This window comes from Oxyura jamaicensis, chromosome 23 (assembly GCF_011077185.1).
Source record: "Oxyura jamaicensis isolate SHBP4307 breed ruddy duck chromosome 23, BPBGC_Ojam_1.0, whole genome shotgun sequence".
Taxonomy (NCBI): Eukaryota; Metazoa; Chordata; class Aves; order Anseriformes; family Anatidae; genus Oxyura; species Oxyura jamaicensis.
In genome coordinates, this window is record NC_048915.1 from 6,021,851 (window position 1) to 6,041,907 (window position 20,057).

General features: G+C 49.9%; 1 protein-coding gene across 3 annotated transcripts; it reads right to left on the bottom strand.

The window, feature by feature from the left end:
* Window positions 1-167: 167 nt before the first annotated feature.
* Window positions 168-5,130, bottom strand: YARS1 (tyrosyl-tRNA synthetase 1). 3 transcript variants are annotated; one of them, XM_035345579.1, is made up of 14 exons: window positions 5,037-5,130; window positions 4,884-4,948; window positions 4,591-4,737; window positions 4,302-4,477; window positions 3,974-4,103; window positions 3,722-3,802; window positions 3,295-3,387; window positions 2,960-3,095; window positions 2,669-2,754; window positions 2,065-2,200; window positions 1,657-1,751; window positions 1,319-1,512; window positions 1,082-1,223; window positions 168-946 (listed from the first exon to the last, which is right to left on the bottom strand). In XM_035345579.1, exons 1-14 carry the CDS (start codon window positions 5,050-5,052, stop codon window positions 836-838), a joined length of 1,608 nt encoding a protein of 535 aa, XP_035201470.1. In that variant the 5' UTR covers window positions 5,053-5,130; the 3' UTR covers window positions 168-835. The 3 variants fall into 3 exon arrangements, with proteins under 3 accessions (XP_035201470.1, XP_035201471.1, XP_035201469.1); XM_035345580.1 differs by having other exon boundaries at window positions 5,033-5,051; XM_035345578.1 differs by lacking the exon at window positions 5,037-5,130 and having other exon boundaries at window positions 4,884-4,967.
* Between the last annotated feature and the right edge of the window lie 14,927 nt (window positions 5,131-20,057).

Sequence of the window (20,057 nt, forward strand, 5' to 3'; positions counted from 1 at the left end):
CCAGCACCGCTGCACTCCCTGAGAGAGCTGGCTCCTGGCCCCTCTTTCACCACACCATGGGGTGGGCAGGATCTGGGCTCTCTTTGGCTCCTGCCAGCACTAGGATGCAGGAGCAGGGCAGGCTGCTGGCTCAGCCATCTCCCCCCAGACACACAGGCACGCCCACATGCAGTCAGCTCGACGTTTTATTTGGGTTTATGACAGACAGATGGTTCCCGAGTCAGTGTTTAAGGCCCACATCCCCACAGGCTCAGGTCAGACCCACGGGTGGGGCCGGGGCTCCTGCCCCGTCCCTCACCCTGAGCATGGTGTGGAGCAGAGCAGGGGAGGGGGCCTGCCTGGCTGCCAGGCAGCTGCCCCCAGCCCTGGTAGCAGCAACACAGGTTTGAGCAAGCAGCCTTCCCTTCCGACCCTCACTGCAGCACCCACGAGTGCTGTCCTGGAGTCAGGACCAGCCCATGGCACAGCTGGGAGCAAGCCCATGGCCCTAGAGAAGAGCCTGATGGCACAGGCAAAAGAAACAGGTCCCTCCGGTGCAGTGCCATCGCCAGTCCCCAGAGCTGGCCCACAGCAGAGGCACCAACGCTGGCTGAGCAGGCCCAAGGCAAAGGAGATGTCAGGGGCAGCTCCCCAGGAGGCCTCAGGCTGTTCCGATGTTGGGGAGGCTGCAAATTCAGTCCCAGAGCCCCCAGGTCCTGCAGGGCTGAGCCCCCTGCTCGGGGCACTGGGGGAGGAGATGGTGGAGACTGGGGAGGAGAGCCTGGCTGCAGCGGTGCAGGGGGCCAGGCAGGAGGTGCAGGGGGCCAGGCAGGAGGTGCGAGCTCTCTGGCACTTGTTAGCTGATGCTCCCCCCCTTCAGGCTTTTACACGAGACGCTCCCCAGCTTGGTCAGGAAGTCTCTCTGCTTCCACTGAGCAATGCAGTCCTCAGAGATGCGGAAATCAGCCTGGAGAGCAGAGAAAGGGGACAGGGGTCAGGGCTGAGGCACCCAGGTTGGGGGTGCCTGCAGGGCAGCGGCACCTCCTCGCTCAGCTGTGTGGAGCTTTTGCACCCTGTCCCTGCCCCACGCGCAGCCCCTCACCTGCAGCTTCTCAAAGACTTTCTTCTTCGGCTTGAGCTCATCATCAGGCTCCCCATCCTCGTAGCCCTCCACATAGACGCGTTCCCCAGCGCAGCACCCAGCCGGCGGGTCCAGGGGCTCCACCTGCCGCGGCTCCCCCACGCTGCAGAGGAAGCAAAGTCACCCTGGGGTGGCACCCACAGCCCTTCGGCACCGCTGGGCTCTGTCCCCTCTTGGGGCAGCCCCGATCCCCCTCACCTGGAGGCGCACAGCACCATGCCCTGCGACTCCACACCCCGCATCTTCTGGGGCTTGAGGTTGCAGAGCAGTACCACCAGCCTGTCCTGCAGCTGCTCCTTGGGAACAAACTGCACCAGGCCGCTGACCACCGTGCGGGGCTCGGGCTCGCCCACATCAATCTTCTCCACATAGAGGCTGTCGGCATCCGGGTGCTAGCAAGCAGAAGCAAGGTGAGGTGCAAGGAACGGGGCTGGGATGACAAAGGAGGAGGCAGACCTGCCCCCCCTTTGGCACCCCCCCAGAGTGCCCACGCCGCCATACAGGAAGGTTACCACCGTCTTCCCATGTGCCTGTACCTTTTCCACACTGATCACTTTGCCAACGCGGATGTCCAGCCGGGACGGGACAACGTTCTCTGGCTCCGAGTTCTTGGAGCCTTTCTCTGCAGGCTCTGCGGTGCAAGGGGAACAGTTGCACCATTCACCATAAATTCAACGTTCATGCACCATTCACACAGGGAGCATACAGTGACCCCAGACGCTGGGCCCTACGACCCCTGAATTCCCTGTTTGCCTGCACACCGCTGTCTGCCCCTCCTCTGCTTTGCCAGCCTCAAGCAACAGCAGAGATGCACGGTGGCATCTCTGGGGCAGGCGAACAGCCCCAGCTCTGGCTATTCCTCTGCCTGCCGGCGCTCTCCAGGGCTGTCACTGGAGGGATGTCCCCCCAGGCCCCGTTTCCCCCAGCTCCCAGCACCTCCTTACTGGCTTTGGACGGGTTGGGATATGCTGCGTTGGTCAGCTTCTTCAGCTCCGGGCTGTTGAACTTCTCTCTGATGGGGTCAAGCAGTTTGTTCAGGGCCACTTCCACCGAGTTCTTCAGGTCTCCAGGATGCACAACCTGTATCGCGACAGACAGACGTGTCTCTGCAAGGTCTCCCCAGCACAGGGGGAGCAGCAGAGTTCAGGTCCCTGAGGCCAGAGAGGTGCTGAGATCTCTCCTCTAAGCTTCAGACGCGTATCTTGTCCCAGAACAAGATAAAAGCACATCTGGAAAGATGGATACCCTGCTCGCCCAGGGGTGAGCCTGGGTTCGGCTGGACATGCCCACATCTCAAAGGTACTGGGAGATATGTTAGCTCGAGAGCCCTGACAAGGGTGCTAGAGACAGAGGGCAGGGCTGACTGCATCTGAGAGGGGACAAGCCTGTGTGAGAGCACCTGGCTGAGGCAGTCCTGCAGCAGGCAGAGCCCACTGTCACCAAGTCCCAGGAGGGGACAGCAAGCACCTCTCGCTGGTATGGATTTTCTCCCAGAGATCGTGGGAGCCTCAGAGACAGGGGGGGTGTTCAGCTCCTCCCTGCACTCACCTGCTCAGCAAAGTCCTTCTCCAGGGCCTCGTAGTCCGTGTACGTTTTGTTTCCTCCCCATTTTTCTTCCCGCAGAATCACAAACTCTGTGAGATTAAGGCTCAGATTAGCCCACAGGACTCACCCCCTGCTCAGCCAGATGAACCACCCCGCTTTGCCCGGGAGCTGAGGGGGCTGCAGCAGGGCGGGGGCGTGCAGGGCGCAGCCCATTTTGGAGGCCACACGCTTCCATCCCCTCCTCTTGCCCCACAGAAAGCCTGGCCATGGCGCCGCAGCGTGGGGAGCCCTCACCTGACTTGAGGGGAAAGAGGACGTGCTTGATGAAGGAGAGGACGCCGTTGTTCTCCACGTTCCCAGGCTCACAGAAAGCCTTCTTCAGCTTCTTCTTCACATCCTCCTTGCGGTCCAGAAGGTCAATCTTTGAGTCCTGGAGGAAGAGATTTCTGCAGCCCTTCTCCCAACCTCTTGCCCAAGAGATAACTCACGCTGGCGCTACTGCACCTTTTTCTTAGACCCCAGTCTGAGTGAAGGGAGAAGTTTCCTTCCCTTGGGGTGCAGATTCCAACCCCAGCCATGAACCCATGCCCTGCAGAGCCCCTGACCCCAGCCACTACCCAGGGACCAACCTCTTCCGACGAGCTCATTTTGCTTCCTGTCAGACCGGGAACCATCGGGTTCATCAGGTGGATGCGCTTGGCATAGCCCAGGGAAGGGAGGTACTGGGAAGAAGCAAGGAGGCAAGTCACGGACAATCCTCTTCCGCAGGACAGCTTTAACCCACAGTCCCTGTTTGCTCCTGGCTCCAGGTAACCTTGAGCACAGCAGTGAGACCCAGCAAGCTCTCATGGGTTCACAAAGCCCTGGCAGCCGCCGCCAGGGACATGTGGCAGCCCCAGGTCAAACACCAGAGCCCTGCAGACTACAAACAGCAACAGCAGAAGCTGCAAGAAGCCCTGTGACACTAACACACCACTGACGCTTCTCCCAGTGGATCTGAGAGTCTCTGAGCCCTGCACCAGGATCACAAGGGACTCCAACAGCCCCATTCCTGACCTTCTCTGCAAAGGTGAATATCTTCCTCTGATCAACTCCCCCGAACTGCGCGTCGACCTTGAGGTACTCCTCGTCCAGGGCCTGCAGGGAGACACACAGAGCCTTGAGCTTGGCCCCAGGACGGCAGGTCCCAGCTTGCTCAGCCTCTGGAGGCCCTGCCCAGCCCTGCTGGGCCTCACACATCCCCGTGGTCCTGGCTTTGCTCAGCACCTCCCCAGCACAGGGGCCCTGCCAAGTGGCCTCATCACGCACCTGCAGGCCTGGGTAGAGCAAACCGCTCAGCAAGGGGTGTTCCACCTGCTTCACCACCTCCGCTCCTGCCTTCTTGGCGTCGTGCTGCGTCACCACGGATGAGAGGCGGTACACGTCCAGCGTGTACTCCCTGGGGGAAGGGGCAATGCTGTGAGCACCAGGAAGGGGGGCGGCTGTAAGGGCTGCTTCATGCAAACACTGTCTCTGGCCACGCTGAGGGAAGCCTGGAGGCAGTTTCGCTCTGTTCCCTGAATGAGAGTGCCTGGGAGCAGACCTGGGAAGATGCCAGGCTTTCCCTCCCAGAGAGGACCAGGCATTCAGGACTCACTTGCTGAGCTGGTAGTCCGTGCCCCGGACAAACTTCAGCTTTTCCAGGGGCACCCCGATGCTCTCCAGCATGGCTTTGATCACGTTCTCGTAATAGCGAGTGCGCAACTCCAGCAGCTCCCAGGGGGCCTTCATGTTGTCTAAGTAAGCGTGGAGGTCAGCAAAGAGTATCGTCACCTGGCAGGGAGGGACAGAGACAGGGTCAGGGAGCCCCAATGTAGGGACAAAGCCCCCCCCAGGTGCGAGCCACCTGCCCGGCTCCGCACCTCACAGCCCCCCCAGCCCCTCACCTCGCAGCCTGCTTTCAGGAAGTCCGCGATCTTGGACATGGGCACGAAGTAGGCGACATGCGGCTTGCCCGTGGTGGCGGTGCCCCAGTAGATCTTCACCTCCCGCTCCTTCAGGATGGCCGACAGCTTGTCCTCGCCCAGCACCTCCTGCGGAGAGCCCACGGGCATCCTGCGCGGCCCGGCCACGGCAGCAGCAGCGGGTCCAGCCCCCGCCAAGCCCGCACCGTGCCCCTGGCCCCCCACCCCCCCGGGGCCCGGTGAGGGCCCGAGGCCGCCGGGCCCAGCCCCGGTACCTGCAGGTTGCGGGTGATGAGCTGGTACTTCTCCTGCGGGCTGGGCGCGGCCTCCATGGCGGCGGCTGCGGGGAGAGGAGGCATTAGCGGCCCCCCGGTGCCCCCCCCCCCCCCCCCCCCCCCCCCCCCCCGCCCCGGCCCGGCCCCACCGACCCTCCGCGCGTTGCATCAGCCTCGCCCGCTGCTCGCCGGCTCCCTCCTGACGTCACTTCCGCCGCTCGGCGCGCTCCGCCAATCAGGGGCCTGGCGGGGCCGCCCCGCTAAGATGGCGGCGGCCAGGGGCAGGCGGCAGGCGGGCTGCGGGGTTCGAGCACCCACCGGGCTCCCCCGCGCTCCCTGAGGTCTCCCCTTGCACCCCCCCGGCACAACGGACTCAGTGCCGGTGCCGGAGCCCCCTCAGGCAGGGCTATGCTGGCCCCAGAGCCCTCCAAGCCTATCACATCAACGTTTCCAAATGTATTTAATGCCAAGAGTTCCAGCGAAGCGTGAGGCATTTGGTTCTCCTTAAAGTCCTCACCCGTTAGGAACCACGTTAGCTACACCCTGCAGGACCCAATTCACATTTCCAAACGTATTTCATGCAAAGAGTTCCAGTGAAGTCTGAGGCATTTGGAGGTTTGAGGCGTTTGGTTCTCCCTAGAGTCCTCACTGCTTAGGAACCACGTTAGCTACGCCCTGCAGGACCCAATCCACACAATTTATTTGTCTTTTGTTTCCCTTTGAAGCACCTACGCGCTTGTAGGTCAATTGCAGAACTAGGCATGTCTTAGCTAGCGAGGGCTGCTCGTTGCTCCATGTGCTCCTGTACAGGTTGTGTGCATGTGGCAGATTCCCGAGGGTTTTTCTTCCTTCTGTGAGGTTACAGCATTATTCCGAAAGTGCTAATTTTTGTTGTTGGACAGAATGACAAGAGGAAAAAGCAGAACTGCTGATTTTTATTTCTGGAGTAGGTAACTTCCTTTTTTGAAAGCAGTAATAATCAAAACAATGGAAAGACAAAAGGTGTTCCTTTAAATCTGTTGGTCAAAGGGGGCAGGAAATACTTCGCCTGAGCCCAGATTCTCCTGCTGGGTGAGAGTCAGATAAATTCAGGGCTCTCAGGTCAAAGGATTCATGTTTGTGTGAATCCTCTCAAAGAGAAAAACACGTTTTGTTTGTAGATATTTTTAAACTATTGAATTTTACAGGAAGACTTTTATCTTACGATCTTTAATTATAATACTCATTTTGTATGAGTGTTTAGAGTGACTAATACACTGCTGAACGTCCTGTTAGTTATGTGACAGAACTGCTCTTCTGTTGCTCAGTTTTTCCTAACCTGGAAAAGGCTTTGTTTGTTTGGTCTCTTCGGGGGATGGAAGTGCAGGCTGAGAGATGGGGAGCACTCCGTCAGAGAAACTGCTGCTCCATGCCCCAAGTTCTGCCTGCTTTCAAGGATCCTTTCACTTTTCAGATGATTCTGGCTATGCTGACTTAGTTGCCAGTTCTTCTGAGTCAAAATACGATGATGTAGCCCCTTCTCTAGATAAAGCCAGATGTTTTAACGATAGTGAGCCAGACGACTCCTTGTTGGAACTGTCAGACAGTGAACAAGGGAATTCTCCTTTCAATTACACTGAGGAAGAGATCCAGGAAATCTTGGCAGATGATTGCTTGGAATGTGAGCAGCACATAACCAGAAAAAGCACTCTGAGCCAAAATCTAAGTGGAGAGAGTGAAAAGGACGTGAGCAGCAGCTGCACTGGGGCATCAATCGTCAGTGAAGATGCAAAGGTAGCCTCAAAGATCACAGAGAGATCAAATGTACCTCTGTCGGTCCAAGTAACTGACATGCTTGACCTTGATATTGAGGAGCTTCTAAATCTTAGCCCAGTCGATGCTGACTATGTAGATCAGCCACTGGAGGACAATTATTTGGAGGAAGTTGAAGTCATAAATGATCACATAGCGTATGATCAGACTGATGCTAGTAACTGTTTTCCCAGAGAATCCTCGGGGCGGCTGATGCATAAAGGTGAGCAAACCCTGGGTGTGGATTGCCTGGGAAAGACTTCCTCTGCAGGCACAGATGTGTCCAACATCTGCAGTGATCATGTGGGAAATTCTGTGCCCTGTTTAGACCTTGCCTGTGGCCAGCACAAAGCTGATGGGAGTGCAGCACCTGTGCTGCTGAGAAGTCCCAAGCCATCTTCTGGGTCAGGAAACCAATAACTTCCCCAAGCAACAATGAGCATTTTTTTTTTTCAAGGAAATTAGACTCTCTAACGGATGATGTGGAGCAGGGATCTTCAGATGCTAAACAGCCACCAGGCAGCACTGAAATAAACACGTTTCAGTTCTGAGTAAAATGGTTCTGATTCTATTCCTTTTATTTTCTACTTGTAGTAATGTCCATATGAGCCCAGGTGTGCATATCACTACCAAAACCTTGCCACATAAACCCATGACACTAGGCAAAGTCATTCCTGAGCCCCAGGTGGAGAAGAGCTAATTTCTTCACAGCCTCTAAATGCTTTTGCTCTCTGTAAAATGCCCCCGAATCTCCCTGAACCACTTTGTTGGGCCGCGTGCTGCTGTCTCCCCCTTCATTTTTTCTTAAGGTGCCCTGAAATAGCGGGGGGTACCCAGTGTTTGACCCTGTAAGGTGCCGCGAGGGCAGGACACGGGGCTGGTAACGGAGAGGCTGCGGCAGCCCCGGGCAGTGCCGCTGCGGCTCCCGCAGGTGGCAGCAGCGGAGCGGCGGCGGGCGCGGCGCGGGGGGCGCCCCCTGCCCCCGGGGCTCCCCCTGCCCCCGGGGCTCCGAGCCCCGTTTCTCCGCGCCCCCCGGGGCTGCCGCGGCCCTGCTGCACCTCGGTGTCCTCCGCACTGCCCCTGCCGCGGCCTTTCCACCACAGAAATCTGCTGCTCCGGGGGGCTCGCTGCAGGTTTGTGGTCTGGTATCCGGACGGTGGCTTGCTGCCCCCCCTGGCTAACACTTTCTCCCCTGCTTTGCTCTCAGAATGTTATCTTTGTGGATTTATTTAAATGAAGACTTTTATTCTTGTAATCATCCGGTACTGGTTCCATGAGGCACTTTGCCCCTCTGTGTCTTCTGCAACGTGATGTAATAGATGTGCCCAAAACATTAATGCCACCCGTTGTTTTTAAGACACAAACAACAGACAAATGCTTCAGAAGGGGAGCTTGAACAAAAGAAGCACACCCATCCCATCTCGCCCAGGTGCAGAGCTCTGTAACCCCGGACCACACAGGGGTGAGGCTGTGCCGGTGAGGAGGGTGCAGGGGAGAACGCAAACCAGGGTGGGAGGCCAGCTTCCTCAACTCACATTCTGTGATATTTTGAGGGCATTTCGCTATTCAGAAGAAATAAGAAGTGCACTTGTTAGCACTGCCATGCACAGAGATCCCACACAGCAGTCATTGTCCTTCCAGGGACTGGGACCGGCTCACGTGAGCTCCAGTTTGTGATACCTGGGAAGTGTTACGTGGGGGCCTTGCTGTGGTAATTCGGCCACCAAAACAGGCCGGTGGCACTGCTGATGGCTTCTATGCTTCATCCCTCTCAGTGGTGTCTTCCAAGAGCTCTCAACAGCAGAGGCTTAAAGGAAGGCGCCTGTAAGGAGCCGGCACGGATGGATGTCTGCTGAAGAGCAGAATCGGAAGGGGAGGTTGGGGAGGTTGGTAGAGCTGGGATGTTTTTAAGGGCAAAGTGTTCTGGTAGCTTCCATAGATGGCCTCCCACTGTGCTCATTTCGACTGTTCATGGGTGCAATAATTGTCATTTCTTGAGAGTTAGAAGAAGCTGACAGTTTTGTGGTTCATTGCGTGGAGCCTGCACTTATCTGGGCTGCACGAACAGCTGCATAGCCACGGGGCTGCTTTCCAGTGTATGAATACAGCATAAGTAATGCAGAGGGAACTAAGCAAGGAAAGCTAAAACGGCCTGTTTTCTCTTCCTTTCAAATTAAAAATGCAAGACGTATGTTCTGAGTCAGAGAAAATCGGGCAGAAGCTCCAAATGAACAAGGCTGGTGAGTGAAATAGAGATTTATTTTGCTGGGGAATAACATTGTCTGTGATGCACACAATTTTGTTTTCTTATTAATGCAAACCTCTTGTATTCCAAGTAGCTGCAGGCTTGGAATTCAGCCTGACACAGTGTGGGCTTTCCCAGTTGTCAGAGAAAACCATCTCAGTGGGCTGGCTTTGACCCTGTATGGTACTTCTTTGCAGCTGGATCTGCAGCAACATTTTGTGTATTGTATGTGTATTGATTATGTATTGATGCAGAACGATCCTGATACATTCCTAAAGGAAAACTAACAGGTTTCAGAGCCAGCCAGGGAATTCCCTTTGAGAAGTGGCAACTGTTCAAGTGACTCAAATCATGATATAAGGCTGCCACAATTCTTTAGCTCTGTTTTGTATTGCAGGTCTCCTGGCATTTGTATCATGGTAGTGCTTCACATTCTATCCCTTCCTCTACATAATCTCTTTGCACTTCCTTTTATCCTGTCTCTTGCTTCTTGTTCATATGTTGTCCGGGTGGATTACAGGCTGGCTATGGCAGGGGTTTTATCTTTGCACTTATCTCCATGGTCTCTTGCACTTGTGGATTCTCTGTAAATAGCACTTCCTTGTATCTGTATTGGGTGATTGTGTGCCAAGAGTTGTGCTTACCCATGGTTCTGGTTATTCTTCCTCTCATTCTAGTTTCTGGAGGATATTCAGCCTGAATGGATAAATTTATTTTCAGCTTCCCATAGGAATCTAAATGCTGCTGAGGCTGCGTCATAGCAGATGTAGAAATGAGACGCGATTTGAACATCTGCATGGAAACGAGCGGCTGAAACTGATTGACCACAAAAGATTTCTGCCAGCTGACCGTTTGTTAGTATTCACACTTCATTATTGCCCTTTATTCAACAGTAAATAGAATCATATCCCTCTTGATGAGATCCTCCTCAGCAATTCTGGTTGGGCTGTATCAGTCTGCAGAAGTAATGAGGCTCCTTCTTTTATAACTGTGTCGTTGGCACTGAATGCGAGCACTCTGCTGTTTAGTCTTGTCCTCAGCGACGTATATAACTGGATGGGCCTATTTTTAAAAGGGCGGGGGAAGGACAAACTAACAGAAAAAGCATTTCCATCTCTAAACATAGCCTTCTCTCGTTTTCCACCCAAACATCTGTACTTCAGGAGAAAACTTTCACAGGTCATTAACATTGCAATTGTGCATATGGGATCGCGCTTTCAGCACCTGCTGCTCAGACAACTATTCTCATGTCACTCAGAGCAGGATCACTCTCAGCAGAGTCATGCAGCACCTGGTACCTGGAAAGCCGTGCTAGCTCCGCCTGACCTCCAGCCACTGCCTTCCCTCAGTGCTTCTGCTAGCAGGACTCTGCCAGCACTTCTCCCTGGGGGCTGGTTTGAGGGAGCTTTATGATGTTTCCCAATTTTATCAGACTTCTTGCAATCTGGGATAGACCTGATAATATTTTTCTTGTGCCCCTCTTGATTCAAAGGGAGAAGAGGAAGAAATACTTTATAGAGAACCACAGATGTCTGTGACCATCTGGTCTTACTGTAATAACAGAGATCAATGCCTTTAAAAAGCAGATACCCAGGTTTAAGGTGATGGAAGGGGAGAGTAGTATAAGGGAACATATGGAGAAACAAATGTGTGAAATACAAATAAACACTCTGCTAGGAGGCTCTGCCTTGAAACAGTCTGGTCTATTGACTGGTACTGAGCTAGCTGAGGAAAAAACATTAATCTTTGAAATAGTTCTTACCTGCCAAAACTCATTTGGCTTGAATGAAAAAGCTTGCAGGGAAGGTATAGGACTTGGGCTCTTCAGTCATGAATTACAGTTATGGCTTGATTAATAGATTGTTTGAGGATTTCTCAGCTCCTGGGAGCTCTTGGGTGGCACAGAAACAGGTGTAAGTTTTATGTGCATCTTTTATTGTCCCTACACTTTGGCAGAAGTAAAGCAATGTGACCAGTTCTTCTCTCTGCTGTTCTCCTGCGTTGACCAACACAGCAGTAGTCTGGGCGGCCTCAGGTGCAGGGGCAGAGGCAGCAGCACACGGAGCCCCCTTCTTCCCGTGACCTCATTTGATTGTGATTCAGAATGGGGAAGCAAGGGCAACCTCTGTGCAGGAAGGCAAAGGATTTGTGAAAAGTTGTGATTTCTTCTAGTCACACACGTTATGCATTAGCTTTTTGCTGACAACATTAACTGGTGTGTAATGTGGCAGTGAGAGGCTGCCTTTTGTTAGCTGTTCTGGAGAGATTCCTTTCCTCCCAAACAATGCAGCCAGAAAAAAAGGGATTTCAAGAACATTTCAGAAATCTTCTCCAGAAGTATCTTTTTGACATGAAGTTGTTCCTTCGGGAAAAAAAAAAAAAAAAAAAAAAAAACCTGATACTGTGGTTTATGAAGGAGACCTGAATTTGCTCAAGAAACATTTTGTTCCCTGGATAGGAAGAAGTGTTACACAGAACTGTGATTTACATCACTCACATGACTGCAGTGGCAGGATGGAAAAACCTTAGAATCTCAACTGGACAAGGACACAGGCTGTTCTGTACTGAGAGCACCTTTCAAGGACGGACTTTAGCAAGGGCAGCATTCCAAGGAATTTACCTCTCACTGCACTGTAGAACCTGTTCTGAGGGAGCAGAAGAGCAAACACTACTGCAGTGTTGGTGCTACTGATTGTTCCATATTTTGTGAGTGATTCAAGGTCTCTTGCATTGTGTTGAGCCATCTCTTGCCAAGGATTCACTATGCAAGAATTTCAGAACTGCTGTTTTGAGTAGAGGGCTTGTTCTTACTGCAAGATTAATACCATCAAAGCATTCAGGGGTTGTAGGTGGCGGTATCTTGCTACCCTTCGATTATATATACATGTAAATGGATTGTTGCAATAGGTCATGATGGCAGAGACGCACTTAGTCTTGGAAAAGCACTTATATTTGACCCACTGTCATCTGTAAATGCTGCTTCTGGAATTTGGAGAGGTATTGCTCAGGTTTTCCTGGAAGTGGGTGTCTTCTTCTAAATCTTCGGGCTCTGAGTGCTGGTTGTAGTATGTAAAAATCGCCTTGAAGACCAACAACAGCACTGGGAATCAGGCTGCTGTATCCAGTCTCTTGTGGGATGTTTTTTCTCTCACTAATGCCTTGCTTTGATGAACTGCAGATGCTCTAAATGAATTACACGTTCTGATGAATAAGGTTGCCAGCTTGGAGTACCAGACCCCTGACAAAAAGTGGCAGTGCCTGTCAGACCTCACCGTGAGGTAGGGTGTGAGTGCCCATAGGAAGAGCAGACGCTTAATTTCCTCTGACAAACATTGTCCAGTGGCACGTTTTTATCCATTAGTCTGTTGAGGTGCTTTCAGTTCATTTTAAAGATTTTTAAACACTAAATATCTACCATGAAAAGTAAAAACTGCAGAAATTGCCAGAAGTAGCAAGCACTCCTGGAAATGATTTAAGCCAAAGACTTGTAGACCCCATCAAAGTACAAAAGTTTGGTGTTCTGTGATCCATGCAACCCTGGCCTATAAAGACCTCTAGGGAGCAGACTGCATGGTCTGTCAGGACTTAGTTCTGACCCTCACTATGAACAGATGCCCTGAGTGTAATGCAGATCTCTCTCCCCAGCTGTTGGCACTAACAAATTGCTTTGCTGGTTTGAGACCTCCTTGGTCACCAGCTGCTCTTGCTGAGCAACTGCTGCAGAAATGAAGTGCTCTATGCTGGGGATGTGACAGTCGGTGTGGTGGTTGACAGTGGTTGACAGTCGGCTGAATATGAGCCAGCAGTGTGCTCAGGCGGCCAAGAAGGCCAGCAGCATCCTGGCTTGCATAAGAAACAGCGTGGCCAGCAGGTCCAGGGAAGTGATTGTCCCCCTGTGCTCGGCTCTGGTGAGGCCGCACCTCGAGTGCTGTGTTCAGTTTTGGGCCCCTCGCTACAAGAAGGACATGGAGGTGCTCGAGCGAGTCCAGAGAAGGGCTACGAAGCTGGTGAAGGGTCTGGAGAACAAGTCTTACGAGGAGCGGCTGAGGGAGCTGGGACTGTTTAGCCTGGAGAAGAGGAGGCTCAGGGGCGACCTTATTGCACTCTACAGGTACCTTAAAGGAGGCTGTAGGGAGGTGGGGGTTGGTCTGTTCTCCCAGGTGCCTGGTGACAGGACGAGGGGGAATGGGCTCAAGTTGTGCCAGGGGAGGTTTAGGTTGGATCTTAGGAAGAACTTCTTTACTGAAAGGGTTGTTAGTCACTGGAATAGGCTGCCCAGGGAAGTGGTTGAGTCACCATCCCTGGAGGTCTTTAAAAGACGTTTAGATGTAGAGCTTAGGGATATGGTTTGGTGGAGGACTTGTTAGCGTTAGGTCAGAGGTTGGACTCGGTGATCTTGGAGGTCTCTTCCAACCTAGACTATTCTGTGATTCTGTGACCACCCTGTCCCAGACAGGGGCTCCTTCTGCAAGCCATCTGTTTTGATGGTAATTTTGTAGGAGTGGCCCCTCTCATTGCTCATACCCCCTCAGACAAGTCTGCAGTGTATAAATTATATTTCCTGACTTACACTAATACCTCTGCACAAAAATGAGTGAAAATACAAGACAGAGTTGGCTTTTTTTTTTTTTTCAAAATGCAGAAGGGGCAAAGCGGCATCTGATGATGTGGAAAAGTTTTGTAATGGTCTGAGGATGGGAGATAACCAAACTCATTGAAATGTGACTCATTTTTTTAATGTTGCTCCTGTAAGATTGTTTGAAGTCTTGTGGGGGTTTCAGAACATGCTTAGGTGTAGCAAATGAGTGTACTTGTTATGTATGTGCAGCACTTGTTGAAAATAAGCCTTTTGTTTAAACTGCTGGGTAGTGGAGCCTTCAGCCTTCTCTGCTCGGCCAGGGGGAGAGAGCTGTGCAAAGAATGTAACAGCATGAGGCAGTGTTCCTGAGCGGGCATTTTTAAACTTCCCTGTTGTTACTTACCAAGGTGTGTTCTTAAAATGTGGTTTCCCTTTCAGAACCTCATAACAAGAAAATTAGATACCAGCTGCAAAGCCCCAGGGAATGGGGAAGGCATTTTTGGAGAAGGTGCTGTTCCAGCCTAAACGTGCTTCTGTGTTGTGTTTGCTTTGCCTATTTGTTTTAACTAAGTAAACTTATTTTCACAGAAATTACCCATGGTCCGCCAAGAAAACCTCTCAAAAGTACAGTCTTACGCAGCAGGTGAGCAAGAACTTGGCCAACCACCACCATTTCCAGAGCATTCCTGGCCACTTCCAGCGTAGCCCTGTCACAGCCTTTTCTTCCATCTCATTTCACTGCTGAAGGACTGTACTGGCTCTTATTCCGTGCTTGGAGTTCTTAATTTTTCTGGGTTTGAACTGCTTGTATTTTGACAAGTTGTTTCATGATCTGTTTTAAATAAACCCAATGGAAGTTTCTAAGTTCTATAAACATTCAGAGTGGCTTTTGAAATGCAATTTATTGTGATCTGTTTTTATAGTTAACTTTTATTATGTTTAGCACCAGTATTATCCTTTGAAATAAAAATAATCTTACAGAGTAGGTAACAAACAACTGGAGACTGCATATTGGATGTGAGGATGTAATATCTCAGTGATGGAATCTGGAAAATATGCTTTGAAGTGGGAAAAGCTTTTCTTAAAAGCTTGGTCCTATACCTTGACATTAAATCTCCTGCAGTGATTTTTGGGCTACCTTTGAATACCATTAAGGTTTTAAATCATACAAACAGCTTGTGGATGCTGTTTCCTGCACTTGGCACAGACAAAGTTATGTTTCAGTTTACAGTACACTGGGGAGCAGCTGTTGATTTCCCTGTTTTGGTTATGTCTTGTCTTGTTCTGTTGTTCTTTCCATCCTCCAAAAGTTTGCTGCCTGTCATTAATTTTCCTTGTTCCATTTGTTACTTCATGTAAAAATGGTTCATGAGCTTTGCACTCCAGTTTATAAACACTGTGCACTTGTTAGATGTGGCATTCCTTTTCTCTTTTGCTGTGTTATTATACTGGACCAGTCTTGCTTCAGAGTATCTTTTCCTGTCTTGTTTCCTTTAATCCCTAGGAGAAGTGTCAGGAACACACTGCAGGAGAGTTTCGGCAGTAAAGGCACTGCGAGTAGCAGGAAGGAAAGGAGCTGGTTAATATTCTGAGAAGAAAATCTCAGTGAGTAGCAGAAAGGGAAACCCAAGACCAGGTCACCCAGCCTCATCTCTGTCCTAGCCTCCCAACCTGTTTTTTTGCGCAGTCTGACTCTTGGCCTTCAGAAGGGATGGGCAGCAGGAAATCTCATGGCTTTAGTTGGAATTCAGGCTAGCTGCAACTTCTCACTCATCCCCCTTCCTCCATTAGTAGCCTTTCTGTAAGGGTTCCTCTCCTGTGCAGCTCTTCCCTTTCACTTACCTGCTTTTTGGGGTGCCCAGGACAATGTGACCTCACATTCGTTAAGCTACACTGTCCGACGGCAGCTGCTGGTCTCTGCTGCCTCCATCACCCTCCCTAAAAGAGTGTGGAAATGCCAAATTATTTGGAGGATTTGTAAAACAGAGGTCAATCATCTGCCAAATGCTCTTCCCAGGTGTGCTGACAGTGCCTGCATGGGCTTTGTGAGCCATTTAAGCATAAGAAGGTTTATGGGTAAACTTCAGAAAACAGATTGTCCATGGAGGAAGTGCTACTATATTTTTATTATACTGATCTGAATCTTTTATGACACTTTTGGCTAACATTAATTTAAAGAAATAAAATGTGGGTACAGTACCAATATTTTTCAGTGTTGAGCTTCATGTGTTTTATTCTGTAGCACCTTTCCAGTCCGGACTGGGGCAGGAGGAGGTGGCTTTAAAAGCGGCCAAAGTTTGTCACTGACCTAGATGTGCAGTGACTGAAGCACAGAGGATCGAAGTAATTTGTCCAAAGGATAAGCAGTGGAGCTTGGAACAGAGCCTGGTATTGCCTGACTACACTAACTCGTAGATAATGCTGCACCCATTAACGAAGTAATTGCTGTATTTTCATGCATAATTCATGTTGCATGGGGCAGGGAGTGTCTTGTTTCTGCTGGGTTGTACAGGCATATGTGGTTCATGTCCCATGTCCAGCGATAGGGCTTTGTGTTAATAACCGATCTTCTCCAGCTAGTAACATGTTCTTGATGCCAGTGTAGCCTAAGTGACTTTGCTGCTGCGGTCACAGGCTGCTGGGATGGTGCTGGTCTGCCTCGACTGGTGATCAATGGTCGCAGGTGATCAGCAGCAACACAACAGAGTGGGAAGAGCACTGACAATGCTGTGCCTGCTGAAGTGCTCCTGTGAGGCTTTCAGGGGTCCGTGCTAGCTGCCTTGGTTTTATGTATCTCCGAGACTATTATGAAGTGATGCACAGCAGTTAATCTTATATTAGTTTTCTCTCAAAGCAAGCATTCTGTTGCCAGTTCGGCCATGCTGAGAAAATGAAATGGTTCTGAACAGGCAGCACCCTGTCAGGACAGGAGGGTGATGGTGTCCGTGCGTGTGCTCTGCCTACGGTCAGCCTCCCTGTGCTTGAGGACCGCAGGCAGAAGCAGGCACCTCCCTGCATGTGTTTTGTGGTCCGTGAATTCCATGTGAATGAACGCTGCCACAGAGTGGCTCTGCACTGTGTAAAGGTTTTAGGCTTTTGTGACTGATTTCATTCCTTGACACTGCAGCTGAGATTCATGCATGCTGAACTGTAAAGATACTGTAAGGGGAGAGAGATTGCATATTACTTGTTCATGGAAGAACATGTTTGTGACTGGAGTACAGCCAAGGGCTGTTTATGATTTTTGCTGTAGTACAATCCAGCAACGTGAGTCTGGAGGAGACTGTTCTGTGCAAGCAGCGTGTCAGCACTGTGATGTATGTTGTACAATTAAAAAAATAATAACACGCATCAATGTATTGCACTATAACAACAGCAGCTAGAAAATGATGAATCTAAAATTAAACTACTTTATATATATATATATATATTCAGCTGTCCTCTCCACAGGTAGCTAACCTTTCCCTCCTTTTGTGCTTTAAGGTAATTGTAAATAAGTATAAATAATTGTAAATAAGAAATTATGTCCTGAAACATGAAACGATAGTGGAAGCTGGAAACAGTTTACCTTTGGTTTAAGAGTATGTCTAGTACTATGCTGGCTGCATCCTCTGCAAAACAGGTCTGGATGGCACAAATAGGTTATATTTAGCAGTTGGTGGCACCGAGTGAGGTTTTTCTTGTCAGTTAAAAAGGACAGCAATGTGCTGCAAAGTGTCAAATGGCATCGTGGGGCTGTGCCATTATTGCCACTCAATGACTCCATACCCAGTGTGTTCATATTGCAAGCAAAAAGATGGCTTTCCTGGCTGCCAACTTTGCTGACTCCATCTGGGATCTAAAATTCAAGCTGTGTCTTTCCTGGCTCTGTCACTAATAATAAAGGTTCTTCATTTGGAACTTAGTTAAACAAAATTGATGCTGATGCATGAGTCGAAAGGGAAACGAGCTCCCTTTCCCTGAGACGTGTGGGCTGGGAGCACTAACAAGTAGGAGCATAATCATTTTAATCTATAAGGTCATCAGACAATTGAATACACACCAGATTTGTGGAGGAAACAGAAGATATTTTAGCATAACAACATGTTGATCACACTGCTTTTTAACAAATGCTAGAAAGCTGATTGAATTCGGTCAGTTAGCCTGTGTTAGGCTCCAGCTTCCAGGTCAGCCTGGTACAGCTCAGTACTTGTAGTTAGGGAGCTTTTCTACAAATCTGGGGAAATTGCATTTGGTATAACATATGGTATAATCTTTATCCTTGCTGGAAGTGAAGTCTGACTACTCAGTCAATGAATTGCCACATTTTTATCAGTGAAATGGATGTGGAGCTGTGACATACACTTCTGCGTGATGTAACCTCTAATGTCTTCGGCAAATACTGGCATTAGCAGCCTGCTCCTCTCCATTTACATCTCCTCCAGAAAATCATTACCAGCTGAGATTATACTAACACTTTGTGCCGTGTAGGTGTTTCCTCCTCTGATGCTATTGAGCTGTCACTGAATAAAATGCCTAATGTTCTCATTTTCCTCGGAGGAGACGCAGAACAGAGCTGGTGCTGTTTCTCGCCGTGCAGAGCGGGGTGTGAGAGGCGCAAGGCGCTGTGTTGTGAGCTGGAGGGACATGCTGTGCAGGATTGTTTGCTCCACACCGCCTCCTGCGGTTCACTTTTCCTAAACTCGTGGGGGAGGAATATATTGGCTAAATTGTACTTGTAGGCATAATATTACAGTGCTTGGAAGGATGGAGGCAAGTGGTGCTTAACTTCAAACATGCAAAGCATGTGTTGGCAAAGGGCTCTGTTTTCAGCTCCTTGCTCCTCGTGAGCCCATGGTCGCTGCGTGGTTGGTTTGTGGGAAGGGTTGGGATTAGCGCCCAGGGGTGCAGCAGAGCCGGCCGGAGGGCTGCTTGCCTCCTGTTCGAGTTCAATGGGAAATCTATTCTTGCAGGGCTCTCTGGGATCCCTGTCACGCCAACCCACTCCCACTTGCATCTTTTTAGTATTCATGGAAACCTCCCTTTCCTAACCCCTGCTTCCAATAACCAGCCAAAATGAGCAGTCAGGCAAAAACATGTGGGGAGCTGTGAGCAGCCTTGAGGATGGGTTTTCTGTGGCCCCAGGTGACTTTTCTCACTGCTTTTTTTTTTTTTTTTTTTTTTTTTTCTTGTATTCCCCCCCATCTCTTCCCTCTATTGGCAGTAAAACACCTCTAAGTCCCATAGAGAAGTGTTGTTTGGGCACTGCTGATGACAGTGAGGTATTTCTTCTACAGTTTGGGTTAGGCTTGAAGTCGCTCAAGCCCAGAGCCTTATCGGTGTGTAACACTCCTGGGTTACAGAAGGAGATCATACTGAAACAGCAGGTAAGGCTTTGATGTCTGAGTCTCAGAAAATAGAAGCTTAAGTATTTTTCCTTTCCTATAGTGAGAAACACCTTTTCCTGAAGTGTGGACTTACTACATCACTTTAATTCATATTTTAAAACATTTCCTTTAAGAGAATCACTTGGAAGCTTGGAGTCCCTCTCTGATGGGTTGAGTTTCTGCCAGCCTACATTTGTCTCCTCTCGCTAATAGCATTATTACCTTACCTTTAGAGCCTGCATTTATGAAAGATAATGATAACCCTTTTAGCTTCTGCCACATTATGGTACAAATACTTAACTCTGAGTGAACACCGATGCTTTAAATTTTAATTCTCCTTTTCCAAAGAACAAGGAGTAAGCACATCTTTGTTAGAAAAATAAGTGATTTAAACCTATAACCAGGGAACAACAACTGTTACTGAAAAAAAAAAAAAAAAAAAAAAAAAAAAAAATTATAAATCCCGGGGGAAAACTTTTTTAAAAAACAGGCACACCACCTTCCACCCCCCCAGATCTGCCAAATTACCAGACTGAATTTCCTCACGAGCAGGCTTTAGAGGGCTGCTTGCTTGGCTGTCTGCTCTAGGATTATGAGAGAGCATCTCCCTTATCGTTTTGCACATGCTGTACCATCTGTCCTAAATCTCCTTTTATAGGGTTATGGATTCCAAATGACATTTCTTTCTTAGGAGATAACAGGGATGTCTGAAGAACCCTGCTAGTAGGTATGGCTGTAGTGCTATTTATGTCACACAGGGTTTTTTTTCTCTCCTCATCCCACAGCCACAATGAACTCTGGTGAACCATGCTGGTTCTCTGCACCCAGACAATGAGAAAACAGTTCACCCGTAGTCCCTGGGAAATACAGGGAAAATTGCCCTGTTCTATTTCATGTTGCGCTTGAAGCAGGCAAAGATGAAATATTACTGAATTCAGACGTTACAAGGACACAGGATATGCCTTTAATCTTTTATTGTACATTATAAAATGTTTATTGCTCTGTCTGTATCAGAGGTGCTGACCTCTCCCTCTTGGTGATGGAGGAGTACGTTCTGGCAAAGGATCCTCTGAAGAGACCTTTGGGGTTGGCCTGCCTTCTGGAACTGGCACAAGCGAAGCCCTTGCTTGTTCACAATCGTGCCTGCAGGCAGACTGCCTAGGGCCTTTCTCCCAGATCAACTAGTTTTGGAA

Excerpts from the sequence above, each read along its gene's own strand:
- YARS1 (XM_035345578.1), bottom strand. The coding sequence starts at position 4,967 with ATGCCTCCTCTCCCCGCAGCCGCCGCCATGGAGGCCGCGCCCAGCCCG. Across the intron at positions 3,388-3,721 it reads TATTCACCTTTGCAGAGAAG|TACCTCCCTTCCCTGGGCTA; the intron begins GTCAGGAATGGG and ends GCTTCTTCCCAG. Across the intron at positions 1,224-1,318 it reads ATGGTGCTGTGCGCCTCCAG|CGTGGGGGAGCCGCGGCAGG; the intron begins GTGAGGGGGATC and ends CTTCCTCTGCAG.